Genomic DNA, 17869 nt, shown 5'->3' with positions numbered 1-17869 from the left:
ACAGAGGCTGTAGGTAGCAATCGTCTCCATGACAACCACACACTCAGTTCCCCGTGCACCAAAGAGGAGCAGTTGGGGGAGACGGGCTTTCCCAATTTTTCCAGGGATATCCACGGATCTGGACCAGAAGGACCTAAAAGCACTCAAGGGGACACCACCTAAGCAAGGAAAGCATGTCCCACACATGGAGGAGGCTCCATTGTGGGGTGGGATGGTAGATAATGGACTTCCATGTTGGCCCCAAGACAGAGCCTGTGCACCTGTGTGTGAGACCCCTGCAACCTCAGAAATAACTGCTGTCACATCAGGGTGGCTCTAGGTGAGTGAAGCTGGAGACTCAGGTTACAGATGTGTCCCTAAACATAAACCCACCAAAGATCCAAAGAGTGCCTCTGCTGACAAGAACCGGAACCACAGGGGGCTTCCTTCCACTGGCGTGCAACCAGAACGTTCCAGTCACCCGCTCAGAAATGGCAGCTCACGTAACTCCGGAGAACCAAATCCCTTCCAAAATGATTCGGACTCAATGATAAGAATTTTATTTTTTCCACTCTCAGTAGAATAGCAAAAGGAACACAGGACAGACAATTCCTCTGTTATTTAATTATTAACAGTCATTTGGATCAAGCCACAGAGTTCTCCAGTTGTGCCTAAGACCACAGAACACACTGATCATACACGAGGATGTAGCACCTTTGAATGAGGAAGGAATTTCCATACGTGTGCTGTTTTCATGAGTTACACTAGAAACGATTTCGCATAAGCAAAAATCACGTCGAGCAGCTGGGCAGAAACGTCCAGCAGACGAGACGCACTAGAAACCGTATGAATAAGTCCTCTAGGGGGTGACCAGCAAATAGATGACACTGACCTTCACCTCTGGGAGTTCTGACTTGATTTACTGATTTCATTGAAATTCCCCACCTGAATTGAGGGACTGGCTCCCCGAGCCGCTCTTTGGCCTGCACAGTCTTGTGTTTGCCAAATGCGTTCCTTTTTCCAACCAGCATGGAGAGGAATGACCTTCCTGGGAGTTTCAGAACAGCAGGTATTCAAGTTGCCATGGTGACATGCAAGTGACATTCTCTCTCTAAGGGAGAAATTTTGAACTTTCTTTTCATTGACCATTTTTGTCATGTAACTTTTGTCCCATCCACTTCCCTCACCGAAGCCATGAACTGATAGACACTATTCCCTTTCAGGCCATTACTGGGGTTGCGTAAAAAGTCACCTTCTATTTGAATTCAGTCCCTGAAAACCTTATAAAGGTGGTGAATAGTCATTTTAAATATTGCCCATACAAAATGAAACTCAACTTTTTTTGGTCAATGCTTTCTGGTTTCTCTAATTAGCTGTTCATTGAATAGCTGCCTTCCAGGATTCCCTTCTTCAGCCGTGGCATTTATAGTCTACTCAAAGCTGAAAAAACAGTTATGGCATTTAAATTGCCTGATACACCTCCAGTGCTTCTCTTTGGAGCTCAGATACCACCACTTTCAGAAAAAGAGGGGACTGCATGTGCTCAGTAAGAGAATTCTCAACTCTATACCAATGCCTTCACCACCCATAATGTTTAAATAGGCATAGGAGCTTCTTCCTAAACTAAGGATTAAATATAATATTTTAATAGTTGTAGCTTCATGTGTCTCATATCGTATACTCAAGTTAACAATTCCTATTTGCTATACATTTATGAGAAAGCCTTGGAAGTGGTTTGATAATCACTATAGATATTCCTTGAAATCTAAGCCTTGGGGAATTGGCCCAATGCAGAAAAAGATTCATGCACAAAAATGTTCATCCCGATGGCCAACTGGAAACAGCCTTCAATGACCAACAGTAGAGGCATCACTAGAGGTGGAATATCATGGAATTACTGATACAACATTGAAGAATACCATGAATATAAAGAAAACATCTTTGATGAAATATTATGTGGAAAAGCTTATACAAAACCATATATGCAATATAATAACATTATTTAACATTTTGAAAGGGAAATAAAATGTGCTTAGAAAGAAACTAGACTTGGAGAAACTCCCACAAACATGAACGGTGATGACCTTTAGGTGTTGGTGTTCTTTCTACATCTCTGTGTGGTCTAAAGTTTCTATCCAGGTATTATTTTTAATGAAAAAATAATAAATCAGAGGAGCACCCAGGGAGATCATAGCGCCTCTTGAGGGTCCACTACCAGTGACTGTTCACATGGTCAGGAGCAGTGCAGCCCTCAGCAGCAGCAACCCCCGCCAGGTGGAGAGGGAGTCACCCCTGGGCCCCTGCCCTAGTGCTGAGAAGCTGGAGGAGGAGTGAAAAGAGCCCCCACCCTGAGCACAGCGGGGTCCTCTTGCTACAGCACGTTTTAGAATCTGACCTGATTTGGGAGACTTTTAACAATATGTCAAGAAATCAGTCCCACAATACAAAAAAGGAAACGGTAAGGACTCAACTGGAAATAAACAAGAAAACCACATGGAGTCAGGCAGCCAGGCTGTTCTGTGCACGGGGGACGCTCTCCTAGTAGGCTTGTGGTCAAGAGTAAGAAAGGCGAGGGAAAGAGGACGAGTCCAGAACAGGCAGACTCTTCTGCAGGAGGCTCGGGACACAGAGCAGGGGCACCGGAGGCAGACGCACTTTCATCGTCTTCATGTTGCTTCTCAGGTCCCGGCACCCTGGGGTGACTAAGAACCACCCCTCTGTGTCCAGGAACCTGGGAACTCTCAGCAGCCAATAGCAGGATGGTGACCAGCTTCCCTTGCACCTGCCTGGCCGGAGAGTGGCGTCACCTGTGAAAACAAAAGCAGATCCTAGGTAGGAAGACCCGCTCCGCTCCCAGGCCAGCCAGGTTTGCTCCGTGGCATGCCACGGTGGGACAGGGGCCACGCGTCCCACCACAGACGAGGGGTTTCTTTTGGTGTTGAAGTGGCTCCAAGAAGGTTTCTTTCTGAAGGATGTGTGCTCTGGCCAGTGGCTGGGGTGAACTCGAGAGTTAGGTAGGATGCCCAGGCTCGACTCATGCAGCGAGGTCAAGACCCCGAAAGTCTCTGAGCGCGTTCTTTACTCAGTGGTTTCTGCACAAGAAAAACAGGGAGTTGATAGTGAAGCGAAGCCCGGGAGAACCTGCCCAAATGCAGCTCTAGAAGACTCCCAGGACAACTTCAGATCCTCTGGCTGTCAGAAGGCAAGCGCTGTGTGGGGAGAGGCCATCTCAGGGAGCCCTTCCCCGGCTCCTGGAGACGCCCCGCTGCTCAGGTACAAACAAGGCGGGTGGAGAATGGCCACCTCTCACCCTGGACTTCCTTCCTTTTAACCACAGTGTGAAACACACAGCCCTCTGTTTATTCCCTCCCAAGAGATGGTGAAAGGCTGATTTGGGGATAGAGATGCGAGAACTGGGAGAGGCCTGTCCCAGGTCAGCTCTGCCCTGCTGGACCTGTACCAGCTCACAGTCTTCTGAGCTGAGCTTTGGTTCCCTTGACTGAGGCCCAGGGAAAGGCGGCCACCTGACCCCTCAGAGACAGAGGCATCAGGAAGCACCTCAAGAGGAACATTTTAACCACCTGTAGCTGGATGCCTATGAAATCAAATTTTCAGCAAAATTCTTAAGGATACAACAGACAGAAAATGTCCAAAAAAATTATCTTATATCTAGAGGTAAAAAGTACACAAAAATTAGATGTGCCAAAGTCACTGTTCCCAAAGATGTCAGTGGCTGAGGGTGGGTGGGACACCTCTCTCTACCTGTTCTCCCGCACGCTGTCTTACCCCAGTCTGTCTTTCATATTGTGTGCTCACATACACCAGCACACACGGCAACCAGGTGACGCCATCCCAGTTCATCTCTGCTCACCATTTAATTAACTCTCAATATACTACTGAAGGTCTATGGCCGAGCAGAGGGCAGTGGACAGGGATGAAGCCCATCTATCGCCCACTCACCACAGCCAGAGCTTCCAGAGGTGGATGCAGGTCTGAACTTGAGTCTTTCCTGGTTATTACAACTCCTTAATCACCACTTAACCACCCTGAATTGTTGTATCTGTCCATGATTGGGTTTTATCCCCTATCTTTTAGACCATAAAACAAAATGGCAAGTATTTCAAAATCCAAGTTATGATTTATTACCAGGTTTACTATTATTTTCATTGAACACTGCAGTGAACAGTTGAAATGTTATTTCTGAATATGCAAGGCTTATATTCCTTTATTTATATTGTTTTATTTCATTTTTCAGTGCAGGGCATGGACCCAGGGCCTCTCCCATGGTGGGCAAATGTGCTCCCATTGAGCTACACCCCAGCCCCCGCAGCTTGGTTCCTAGCGCTCCAGATGTCCTTGCCTTTCAGATTATGTCAGATACGCCTCCATTTTTCTCTAACAAAGCTCTCCACAATGAAGGGCTTTTAACATGATCTGTAAGTGTCAGCACTCAAGGAAAAGAGCTGAGTGACCAGAAGGATGGCAAGGAAACAATGCCCCACGATTTCCCCCGGAGCACAGCCACTCCACAGATGGAAATGCTGTGGTCTGAGTGCTTAATGCACAGCCCTCAGTGCGAAGGTCAGTGCAAGTGACCACACAGCTCCGGGCATCCAGCAGCCACTCGCTGAGTAATAATGGCGGTGGGGTTGGGGGGGATTCTTTGTTTCCATTCTCTGAAATGTAATAAGCCCACAGCTATTTTGCCCTAACGTCCCACGTCCTTTAACATTTGGTCCCAGGGTTTGGACAGGTAACAGGAAACATACTTAGAGAACATGGTAAGACCCTGGAGCAAAGCCTTGAGCTCCATCTTCCCAGTTCCCCTAATCACATCCTCACCGTGCAGAGGAGCTATTGCTAAAACCCCTGACTACCACACGAAAGCACTTTGAGCTAGAAAACACGATCACCCTCCATTTATATATCCCAAATCAAGAAAGACAATAATGAATTACAAGATATGTACATCTTAGGTGCTGATGTATAAAGATATCTCCGATATAATGTTAAGGGAGAAAAAAGTAGCAAGTCTTAGAACAGCGTGACCGCGTTTCAATTCATGTCAAATAGCGGAATAGGCTGCAAGCACTTTCAAAGCTCCCAAAGGCTACTGGTGCCCCACAGCTAGCAGTAGGCAGGGACACGTGGGGACAGGCTCCCACATGCTCATCTCTGTAGCCCTAAGTTATTTGGTTTTCGGTTTTTGCACAATGCTTTATTTTCAAATATGATAACATAACATAAAGCAAGTGAAATTATTATCATGATTTTAAAATCGTCTTAAAGTACAAATTTTCAGACCAAAGAAAAAACCCATTAGAACAACTCACCTTGACATAATTAGATTTTTCTCCACACACGTTCATGCCATTTTATTTGATTTTATTAGCAATCTCTTTCAGAAGACCCTTGAGATCATTAAGCTTGAAAAGGGAAAAAAAAATATGTTCTTAAGATGAATTTTCCAACATTCAATTTTAAATGATTGCTCTATGGCTTTTCCATAAAACAGAGATACACTGAAAGCAAATTCCAGACATCTAGGTTAGGGAAGAATGAGAGTAGCACATGAAATTTCAAACCCTGTTTATTGCTCACTTTCTGAGATCATAGCACTAGAAATTTATAAATTTTAGTAAACCAATTGATATTATCTTTACTCAAATGCCAATCACTAGTGGTTCCTTCACAGAAAAAAACAGATTGCAAGGATACAAAGGAGTGAGATGTAAAAATAAGAATGTTATATGTAATATTATACTAAAATATCATCAGATACTAGTAGTTTTGCTTTGTGAAAGTATAATACTGATAAAATTATATGAGATGATACTAATAAATCAAAATTTTTGTCAATGAAGTCTCCTCCCCAAACACACCCACAAATAGTTTAAACATTAAAACATGATTTAAATAAAAAGTGTAATAAAATTATTACTTATGCACATATGTTTCACAACTCTATTACACAAAATGTATGAAGTCATTTTAAATTACATGTCACATTGGTATTTTGATTAAAGTTCATGGTCATAATGTTATTTCTTTTTTAAATATTTATTTTTTAGTTTTTGGTGGACACAATATCTTTACTTTATTCTTATGTGGTATTGAGGATCGAACCCAGCACCCCGTGCATGCCAGGAGAGCGTGCTACCGCTTGAGCCACATCCCCAGCCCCTCATAATGTTATTTCTATACATCTGGCTTAGTAACTTGGTATACCATTCACTTAAAGAATCTCTCTTTAAGCTGGACTTATTTTCAGTAATAACCTCTTCTTTTAACTTAGAAAAAGAAGAAGAAGAAAAAGAAACCATAAGGACTAATGGATACCCGACAAAAAATAAAAATAAAATAGGGCACAGTAAGATCTCCATTTACATACTTAAGGTCAGTTGTAAGTAACTTTGTTTCTGATATAATGAGATGGAGAAATTTTTTCATCCTATGGGAGATTTTGTTAATAGTGAATTGACTTTAATAAGCTGTTTAAAGTAAAGCAGAAGACTCCAAGAGCAAATAAATGAAATGAGGAACAGAAAAACAGTTTTAAAAGAATCAGCAAAACAAAGAGATTTTGGTGTGTGTGTGTGTGTGTTTTGTTTTTTTTTTAAATTGATAAGCTTTCAGACTAAGAAAAAACTCATTTCCTATTGTGGTGGCATCTTGAATTCACACCTTCCATTTGTCTTCAAATGGGGCTTCCTTAACCCAGACCCCATGCTGGAAAGAACAGTCAGCTCCCATCCCCAGAGCAATGGTCAACAGGCACATGGGACGTGAGGTGGACAAGAACCACAGAGCCTCTGCCGGAACACACAGGTCTCCCATGTCAGGAGCTCCCTGGTGACAGGTCAGACAGCTGCGCGATTGGCTGTCCCTGCAAGGCGCTCTCTGTGAACAATCCCCCAGCGTCTCACCGTTTCCTTTAGTGCAGGTTCCCAACTGTTCTGGTCTAGAGCCTCAGTTTAGCTTGGGGCTCTCAAGACACATACAATCTACCAAGGCTGAATTAAGAAGCAACATAAGGCCTGAGCAAACCAATGGCAGACAAGGAGGCTGAATTGGTATCAAAAACCTTCTACGGATGGGGCTGGGGCTGGGGCTCAGCGGTAGTGCGCTTGCCTGGCATGGGTGAGGCACTGGGTTCGATTCTCAGCACCACATATAAATAAATGAAATAAAGAGCTATCAACAACTAGAAAAAATTTAAAAATTTAAAAAAAAACTTCTAAGGAAGAAAAGCCCAGGAACAAATGGATTCATGAGTGAATCCTACCAGATATTCATACCAGCCCTTCTTAAACTCTTCCAAAAAAAATAATAGAAGAGATGAGTTTGAAGCAGGCATCACCCTGGCGCCAAAGCCAGACAAAGACAACAGAAAAAAAAAACTACAGATTCATATCCCTGGTGATAAAGACACAACAATCCTCAATAAAATACTAGCAAACTAAATTCAAGAGCACATGGAAAGGATCATACACCCAGTGATATTTATGTCTGGGATATAAGGATGATTCAACATATGAAAATTAATCAATGTGATGAACCACATTAACAGAAGGAAGGACAAAAACCACATAATCAAGCTCAATAGATGCAGAAACAGTAGATGACAAATTTTGACATTCTTTCATGATAAAAACTCAACAAAATAGGCATAGAAGGAATTTACTGTGACACAATAAAAGAGATGCATATCTATATCTATTATCTATGTATCTACATAGAAACATACATTTCTCCAAAGACAGATGGAGAGACGTATCATGCCATGTTAAGTGGGGGAAAACAAAAGCTTTTCCTCTAAAATCTGAAGGAAGACAAGGATGTCCACTCTCATCACTGCTATTCAAAATAATATTAGAAGTACTAGCCAGAGCAATCAGGCAAGAAAAAGAAATAAAAGGCATCCAAATCTATTTACAGGTGATATTATATGTAGACAACCCTAAGACTCTACCAAAAAAAGGCTGGAAATATTTAACAAATTCAATAAAATTTCAGGATACAAAATCACCATACAAAAACCAGTAGCATTTCTATACACCAAGAATTAACTGTCCAAAAGGGATATTAGGAAGATAATATCATGTACATAGTAACCAAAAGGATAAAACAACTAGGAGTTGACTTTGGTAACCAAAGTTAAGTTAGTGCACCAAATATTAAAATAACTGATGAAGAAAATTTAAAAGATACAAACAAATGGAAAAGCAACCCATGCTTATGGATTGGAAAAATAAATAGTGTTAAAATGTCCCTACTGTTCAAAGTACAGTTGCAAAGCAATCCATATCAAAAGCCCAAAAGCATTTTTTAACAGAAATGGAGGAAAAGCCTGAAACTTGTATGGAACCACAAAATACCCTAGGTAGCCAAGGCAATTCTGCCCAAGAACAAAGCCAGAGGCAACATTCTTTCTAATTCCAGCATACATTACAAAGCTAAAGTAATCAACACAGTATGGGACTGACATAAAAACAGACAGATAAACCCATGAGGCAGAATAGAGAACCTAGAAAAACACCCATGTACTTGTAGCCGAAGGATCTTTGAAAAGAAGACCAAGAAGGCAAAGAGGAGTCTCTTCATCAAATGATGTTGGGGAAACTGGGTATCTACAAGCAAAAGAATGAAATTGGGGTTTAAAAAAACAACTAAAAATGAATCAAAGAGTTAAATGAAGCATAAGACTTGAAATTGTAAAGCTCCAGGGAGAAAGCGTGGGGAAATCTCCACATCTTTTTTCTGGGCAGTGAGTTTTTGGGATACAGACCCAAAAGCACAGAACAAAAGGAAAAACAGACACGTGCATTACAGACAAGAGCTTCTTCACAGCACAAGAAAGTCAGCAAGAGGAAGGGCAGCATCCAGGAAGAGGACATCTTCAAACCATGTGTCCATTAGTGGTAGCACCCGAAATCTGTAAGGAAATCCATGCACAAATGCAAATAAACCCCATGCAACTAGACACGTCTTCAAACAAGCAATCTGAATGGCTGACAGGTATGTGAAAAGGTGCTCAGCATCCAAATCCCCAAGGAAAGGCAAATCAAAACCACACGAGATGCCTCCTCACACCCGCAGGGTGGCTATCGTCACAAAGACAGACATTGGTGAGAATGTGGAGACGAGGAACCCCTTGTGCACTGTTGATGGGAACAGAAATTGTATCACTATTTGGAGAACAGCATGGAAGTTCTTCAAAACATTAAAGACAGAACTACGTAGGATCCAGCAATCCCAGTTCTGGATAAGTTTCCGAAAATTTGAAATCAGGGTTATGAAGAGATGTCTGCATTACCAGGTCCATTACAGCATTATCCCTGCAATAGCCAAAATCATGAAACAACCTGTCAATTAGCAGATCAAAGCATAAAGAAAGTGTGCTGGATGTGCACAATGCAGAAGTCTTCAGCCTTTAAGGAAGGAAGGAAATGCCGCCATCTGCAATAGCAGAGATGGAGCCAGGGAGCACTGCACCTGGTGAAATGAGCAAGACACAGAAAGATAAAACCTACATGATCTCACTCTCATGAGGAACCTAAAATAATCAAACTCATAGAAGCAGAGAGTTGAAGGGAGGTGGCCAGGGCCTGGGGTCAGGGAAATGGGGCGATGTTGGTCCAACAGCATGAAGTTTAGTTATGCAAGATGCAGAAGTGCTACAGATCTGCTGGACAGCATGTGGGCACTAGTTACCAACACTCTATGGTGTATGTGAAATTGCCGAGAGGCAGGCCTTACGTTAAGTCTCTCCATACACACACACACATAGTAATCATGAAAGAGCTGGATGGCGGTGATCATTTCACAAGGCACACATGCATCAAACAGCCAGCCATCTGCCTTAAATAGACACAATTTCTAGGTCAGTGACATCTCCATCAAACCGTTTTAAAAGAAAGCTAATTTAAAAGAAAAAAAGACTCCAAAACCTTGCTCAAGAAATAAAACATCAAAAGATGATCCTGAAACTATGCAAGTGGAAAGGAGGGGACTTTTGCTGTTCAGGGTGGGGGGGCAGGGGAGGAAGTAAGAAAGGGGGTCAGGGCAACACGGGAGGAGGGGGAGAGGCAGCGAGGCAGCTCAGGCTCTGTGCTGTGCAGCTGAGGCTTCCTGGGATCAGCCTCCATTCTGCCCAGACCTATGAGATGCCTGGTATAGAGAACCTAGAAACAAACCCATCTGCTTTAGCTGAAGCGGGGAACCAGAGAAGGGCTGAGCTCCATCCAGGTGGATGCAGGGGGGGACAGCCTGCACCACGGCTTCAAGGTCTACAGAGATCCCTGGCTCAGGTGTTTATGGGGACAGCTTTCACTTCTCCGTGACTCCCCAGGTCACCACCACCATGACCCCACTGCTCAGACCCACCGCCCCCCATGACCTCACAGGTTAGGGGTCAAGTTCCACAAACAACCTGAGGGTCTGGACAGCTTGTCCAGTATCCCCAACACTCTCAACTCTCCTGACCCCAGGGCACTGGGTTTCTCAGAAGACCCGGGCCATGTTCCTTTCTGGCACCCTCTGTCTATTCTGTGCATGTCCCAGAGGAGGGTCTGGATGAGGTGTGGCGTGGGGCAGCTTCATCACAATCCTAAACTGGCTTTCCACCCAAAAAAAATCCATAAGTAAAGACAAAACGACTAACTAACATAGACAGTGTCTCTACAAACACCAGGGCCTGGACAAGTGCCTAGCACCTTGACAGCCCCACCAGATTGCCCAAGCCCTTCCCATGCAGCCTCGCTGTAACTCAGTGCCGGGGGAAGGAGCACCCAAGGCACGTTCCTCTTGGTGTTAAATCTCCTCAGAGCCTTCTTTTGCATGGAAGTAAAATTCAACTTTCCACAGAAGCAAGTGGGTTTCCATATGCAATCATCCCAGTCTCTCCACATCCTTCCACCCCACTCCCCTGGCCACTGCTATTCTTCCTTAGCTCTTAGAACAATCCTCACTTCTGTCCTAGATCTTCAGAGTTGCCCAACCCTGCTTCCTTCCCAGGCAAGCTGTTGAATGCCTGCCTGAATCTGCAAGCATTGATATTACCATTTATTCCTACATGAGTCAACTTGAAAATGATCCCCCTTTACCCAAACTGTTTAATAAAGGATTAATTCATAAAATTCAGGGGCCAGGTTTGCTTTGAGACTCAGCCCAATGCCTGGTAGATAGCAAGTACTCAGCAAAACATTCTGTGCCATGTGGTGCACATGCAGATACAGCAAATGACACACTTAAATATAAATGTGTGATGTGGAAAAATTCAGGTATTATAGAAGGTTCTATAAATGTCTAATGTAAATACCCAACCTTAGAATCCAATCTCCTATTCTGTCTTTCATGTGTTCTCTTGATAGTCTTCTCTACTCCTTCAAAACATGCAGAGCTTTGCTCTCCTCTCTCCTCCGACTATAATCATGGGGCACATCCTGGCATGATCACCAGTGTACAGGTGCTCAGCTCTAATGACTTGGGGTCTTCCCAGACCCTCAGGAAAACCAACGTGGCTACAACAAGACATGCTACTGTGTGATAGAAGGTCTCCAGAGATGGCCACCACCAGCCCACTCTCCTGTATGTACAGGCCACTCCCACACCAAGGGGACACATCTGTTCCTCCCTCACCTGACTCTGGTGACCCATGGCTGCTGGGACACTGTACTGGAAGGGACACCCTGACAGTGCAGGCCTGGCCTCTGAAGCACGGGAGGCTTGTTTTCTCACTCTTAGAAGCCAGGCTGGCAGGTCCCTGCCATAAGCAGGGCGCTGCTCCAGGACCCCATGCTGTGGCATACCCAGCCACATGGAGACCTTAGCAAATGGGACACCATGTGGTGGGTACCAGCTTCTGGCCTGGCCATCGGCTGACCCAGCCCAGTAAACCCAGCTGGGACCCAGGAAGCAGAACTGCCCAGCTGAGCCCTTCTCGAGTTCCTGACCCACAGCACCATGAGGAAAATGCTTGTCTGAAGCCACACCACGATAGGCTAATCAGGTGTTGTGCGGCAGTGGACAACCAGATGGTGACCAATGCGTTCAGCTGTCAGCACCACCACCTCACCGCCTGAGTAGTTACTCCAACACAGAGGCCGTTCCAGGGAGGCACGGAAGAGCTCGAGAGGCAGGAAGACCCAGCACCAGGCTCAGACCACCACGCGGGTCTTCGAGGTGCCCCAAGGGGGCCAACAGGAGAGGCCCATGAACAGCCCTGAGGTTTAAAGGGTGGGAAGCTACACAAATCAGTCAACAAGGATCACGAACAGAGTTCTCCAGATGAGCTGGGCCACGGCGCTTCTTCATCATCCATTCCACAAACACTACTGAGCCCCTATGTGAACAGGTTACCGGGTGCTGGGGGTCCTGCCAAACCAGATGGGGTATCGTCAGCTCTCAAACGGCCCGACACCGTGCGAGTACATAGATGTCACCATCCAAGATGCCATTTTCAAAGCACCAGGGTAAAATACCCAAAATCTCCCCCTCAGAGCCTGGCAGGGATCCTGCACTTAGGACTCGACTCCAGCTCCTGCTGAGGCTGAGCCCGGCCGGCTGCCGCCCATGTGTCCCACATGTGCCCACGGGCTGGCAGGTCCCTCCCAGTCAGGTAGGTAAGGAGGCAGACTGGGGGCAATGCTCCTTCCAGATGCTCCTGGGGCTTCCCTGGAGTGGCCTACATCTCCTCCACATCAGAGAGAGAAAGATAAAGACGCACACCATCTTGGAGTTCCTGAAAGCAGCACTCAGAACTTCTCTCCATGGGGTCCGGGAGCATGAGTGGCCATTCCCCAGCCGCAGCCCCCAGCTCTACCCAGTGATTGGAGACAGCTGAGCATGAAATCGTTGCATCTGATTTTTTTAAAAAAATAATTAACTTCTTTTGTTTTTTGACCACTGCCTCTAGTTGAAAATCCCAAGATACTAAAGATTAAAAAAAAAAAAAAGCCCAGCTCCCCAAACTACAAATAGAGCCGTACCTTTGTATCCAGCTGTTTAAACCGATGCCTCATCCTAGAAGTGAGGAAATGAGAAAAGGAGAGGAGTGAGAGAGAGAAAGGCTGCTCGGCCCCGTGTGAGTCTTTCCAAGGACAGGGACCGGAGCTTCTTCATTTTCAGCTCCATTAAGGGTCCACTGCATTTACCTTTTTAAATTCCTTCCTAATACCCAAACGAGTCAGAATTCCTTTCTCACCCCAATCAGAAGGACAGCAAATAAATGCTGCTTCTGCAGTTGTCTGTCCCCAGTTCCACACCCAAGATCTCAGAGTCCAGCACCTCTGGGCGCCTACCTTGCTGTTCCCAGCTGCCCTTGCCTCCTGAGAGCTGTGTTCAACCTGATTAAGGGACTAGTTGTGCTTGTATTTATTCACACTTTGTTAGAGCAAATTTGAGGCATGTTCTCAACTCTTGGGAAGAGTGGCAGCTGTCAGGGAAGACAGCTGACCTTCATAAGCAGAGCATGCTTCTGTGGACGCACACACTCTGTGCACACCTACAGTCTGAGCTGGGGCTTATCTAGGAGATGTGTAGTGACTGTGTGTGTGGATCTCACGGACATCCATAACAACTGCATACAATTCAAAAATGATGTCAGGACTTTTCAGGGACAGCTTGTATCAGATCAACCAAACGTTTCCATTTTGTAATCTCTGTACTTCTGCATCTCAGAGATAAACAGGTGAGTTGTCCCTGCAAGATAATGCCAATTGCCCGAGTTCTTCCTGGAAGCAATTTCTGCAGGCCTGGCTCTTGGTACCTGGTTCCATGCTCCAAATACCTCTTTCTCCCCCAGGGCCCTGAAGGACTATCAGGATAGCCAGGCAGGGGGTGGATAATATTTTATGGGTGCTATTGCTTCTCAGTAAAGCTTTTCTGAGCCTTACAGAGCATGCACATAAGCTGCCTGCATCCCTCCAGCTTACGTATACAAAAGGGGCCTTGCAGAGTGGAAATGAGTGACAGACATACTCCTCCGAGGTGTCGCTGGCCTTTGTGTTGATCTTGACCAGATAATTCTCCTTCATGACACCCTCCCAGGCCAAAGTCTCATTGTCCTCATTTCTGAAACCTTGAATAATAAGAAGAGAAAAACGTTTGAATTGTTTCATTTTCCTCTTGCTTCCTAAATCAACACCTGCTAAGCATTTTGGGAGGCTCTGGAACCAGGAGGATTAGACTCGTCCTGCACCAGCCGACTGGTGACTGCTACTTACTAGCCGCGGCAGCAGAGCAATAGGGATGATGTCTCGGTAACACTGAGGAATTGGCGCTGCCTGCATGAAGTGAGAATGCCATCTATAGTCTAAGTAGGAATCTGCTCAGACACTGTCTCTGTGTTTTGTGACTCAGCAAAATCATCCCACTGATGAATTTGGTTCTCCTCTTCCATTTTGATGACATTACAACACTCAACCACTCAGTTGAATAATTAATAGTGTTCACTAATTCTCAACCTAAAAACAGGGTGGGAGCTTTGAGGGAGAGGAACATAAGCCCATGGCACTGTTCCTGTCCTCCAAAGCATGCAGTCCGGGAGTGGACCTCAAAGAAACCCCTTACCTCTGGCCTTTCCCTGTAAGCCAGGGCATGCTGCCAAACTGGCCTGGAGCAAGTCCCCATAAGATTCTTAGTTCAACTTGTTGAAGTGCCTGAGCCCTTCAGATGTCAGGCAAATGTCATCATGCCACCCAGGTTTCAGGTACTATGCCACAATGGACATCAAAGCTCCTCGTAAACTCATGGATTCAGGAAGCACAGGTTTGTGCAGGTGGCCACTTGGATTTATGTAGTTTTTACTTTTAACTTACCACTTAAAGGTATTAATTCTTATATTAGAGTTTAGGGATTATAATATCTTTCTGGATTGAAATAGAATTAATTAGGGCCAAAGACAGGATCACTATGCAAGTGGCTGGACTCAAGCAAATCCTCCACAGCAAATTCATTTCTAGATGCTGATTACTCACTTTACAAAGTCATTCTTACCCAATTTTTCTTCAACTGTATTTTTCCTAGCAAAGTAGTTGGCAATGTCATTTCTTCAAACTAAAGTCTATGCAGGAGCCCAACAGAAATACTTAAAAATCAACCCAGAAAGGTTCAAGGCTCCTGACCACAGGTGGGCAGAGAACAGGAATGACAAATGACCAACCTCTTTAAGAAACGCTAGCTGGCCTGAGGACATAGCATTTTCTCTGATCCCACTGCAAAATTAGGAGGGTCTAAAATATTGACTACGTGCTGTGTTGGCAAGGATGTGGAGAAGCAGGCCACCCACAGGATGGAAAAGTCTACACTACTACAGCCTTTGGGGTGATGGGATGAGAAGCTGGAGGTGGGACAGGCAATGCACAAGCTTGAAAGTATGCATAGTCTTTATCTGGAAATTTCTTTTCTAGAAATGATTTCTAAAACTGGTTCTATAAATCATTATTTCTAGAGTTACTCTAGAAAAAAACATTAATGATGTGCAAAGAAAATTAATGATGTGCTGGGAAATTATTGCATAAAATCCTTTATCATAATATCATATGCTAATAAGAGTCAAAACAACCTATATGTTTAACAACCAGGGATTGGTTAAATTAATTATATAGCCACAGTTCACAATTATTATATATTTTAAATTTATGGATATTGAAAACGCTTACCATGTAATGTTAGTAAATAAACAAATTCAATTAGAGTGCATATGCATAGAATAACTCAATAATTACATATCCACATGAGAGTAATAGAATAAATGCCAGAATGCTGAAAATATTGATCTCTGAATGGGGGATTACATGTGCCCTTGATCTGTACTTGTGATTTTCTGTATTTTCCAAATGTTCTGTAATGAATATGGATTGCTATCTGAATCACAAAAAATATATATTTTATAGAAATGCGATTACTGAGTAGCATACTTTTTAATTACTTTAAAGTGTTCCCAAACCTGAAAGTTTGGATTCAGCCTTCCTGAAAGTTATTGGACAAATCTTGCACTTTCCTCCAAAGAAGGGCCATTTCAAAATTAAACCATGACTTCCCCATCATCTGGAGGCAAATGCAAAGTACGTTTAGGAAGAGAGTTGCCAACAGGAGGCTCTGGCAACGGCAGAATGCTGTGGTTTCTGGAATCTCCGAGAAGCAAATGAGCAGGCAGGACCAGGTGGCCTGGGCGTCTCCAGCAGCACACTGGCTCTCCATCCTCGCTGGCCATTGTGGTGGAGAGGACCCTGGCCTGCTCTGGACTCCCCTTCCCTCTATCTCTTTGCTCCCTCCTGAGAACAAGAACTGCTGGAAGAAGCAGAATGCCCGCGGCTCACAAAGGTGCTCCGCTTACTGTGCGGTCACACTCCCCTGGGGCTCATCACAGGACGGGCCACGTCAACATCGGCCGTTTCTGGCCCATCTGTTTGCTTCCTTGAGCTGAAGCTCTGTCCCACTTAGGGCCAGTTGGGGGACGTGACTCCACGCTGCGCTCACGTGGCGCTTAAGCGCTGGACACGCGTGGGGAAGGCGGTGCTCTCATCTTGCTCTCTCAACCTGGCCCCAACCGGGGGGCTGCTGGGTCTCCTGACACACTGATTTTCCTGGTTCCCCGGATCCTGGGCTGAGTGCCGAGGACCTTTGGAGAATGGACCTTAATCCCCTAGAGCCCTTCTGCCCACCTCGGCCCCCTGAATCCCGGTGCTGGGGGGCCATTCACTGCCTCTCGGGGCCGTTCGTCTCATTTCCGGACAGCACGAGACGCAGACACTGCTTTCTCTTCACACTGAGTCAGAATCACCCTCACTGCGACCTGTATCCACTGCTTGGTTTTTTATTTGAATTCACTGAGGAAAACAAATAAAAGAAACTTAATAAGCCTCCCTACGGCATGTGTTGGTTCCCCCAGTCCTCTCCCAGGTCCTGCGGATGCTCGTCTATGAAATGGTTTCGAGACAGAGCCACATCAGCCCAGGGAATGTCATTACGTGCCCCAGAGACTTGGATATGGTCTTAGTGCCCTGAGATTCCACACCAGGACTTCCAATGTCCACCCTCAGCTAAGACTCTTCATTCTTTTATTGGGAAGTGACTCACTTTGCTTTCTGAGGCAAAATTATGGGAAGAGAGAGCAATTTCTCCAAACTGTCAACACACCTTCCTACAGAAAGGCAACTTCCTGTGGGTCACAGTAAATGACATCCCCAAAGATACAGTTGGTGCCTTGATAATGCTGCTATAAAAGGTGACCATGACATTATGGAGTGTGATTGGTACACTGACATTCTGGAAGCCTGTCTGTAGGGGGTCAGAGCTCTGGGGATAGCCTGAAATATGTTAAACCAATGTTTAAGGCCATATTTATGTAAATCTGGCCTCTTTTTCTACGTAAAAAAAACTATAAAAAATTATGGTTCTTGGCAAGTTCAATTTTTCTTAGTTGTCATCAATTGTCATGTTTAGGTTAGTAAAATTCACATTTTTACTTTCTGCTCAATATGGAACATGAACCCCAGGGAGGGCAGCTAGCGACCATTTTGCCTAACACCAAGGAAGGGACAGGACCCGACACATCCAGCAGCCACTGGAGACGCACACCTAGCAGCAGGAACAAGTCAGCAATGGGAGAAACTCTAGCTCACCCGGCAAAAAGCCAAAAAGAGGAAAGAACACGCTGACCATGTTCCTCCAGTGGCTTAGACCGGATTCTCCCTTAGATTTCCACCGTCCAGACTGCCCTCAGCTGAGATGGGAAATACCGTCAGGTCACATGCATGTGCAAATGTGTGGCAACAAATCCCACCATTATGTATAACCATTTTGCACCAATAAAAAATATAGAAAGAATTGTCCTCAACGCCAGTTTTTTTCCATTATAATGAAGACCATTCCCCCCCCCCCCCCG

At 44.9% G+C, this 17869-nt stretch overlaps 1 protein-coding gene across 2 annotated transcripts in view; it reads right to left on the bottom strand.

The window, feature by feature from the left end:
- Positions 1-523: 523 nt before the first annotated feature.
- The window catches only part of Trpm8 (transient receptor potential cation channel subfamily M member 8), an 84096-nt gene continuing 66750 nt past the window's right edge, over positions 524-17869 (bottom strand). Inside the window, exons 23-26 of one of the 2 annotated variants that reach the window (XM_015481608.2) lie at positions 13960-14059; positions 12969-13002; positions 5313-5405; positions 524-3071 (exon numbers count right to left, since the gene is read on the bottom strand). In XM_015481608.2, coding sequence (XP_015337094.1) covers positions 5355-5405; positions 12969-13002; positions 13960-14059 — 185 coding nt within the window. In that variant the 3' untranslated portion in view covers positions 524-3071; positions 5313-5354. The remainder of the gene's footprint in view (positions 3072-5312; positions 5406-12968; positions 13003-13959; positions 14060-17869) is intronic. The other variant, XM_048808774.1, reaches the window with a different exon arrangement.

Source organism: Marmota marmota, unplaced genomic scaffold (assembly GCF_001458135.2).
Source record: "Marmota marmota marmota unplaced genomic scaffold, marMar, whole genome shotgun sequence".
Taxonomy (NCBI): domain Eukaryota; kingdom Metazoa; phylum Chordata; class Mammalia; order Rodentia; family Sciuridae; genus Marmota; species Marmota marmota.
This window is presented reverse-complemented; position numbering and strand designations above follow the sequence as displayed.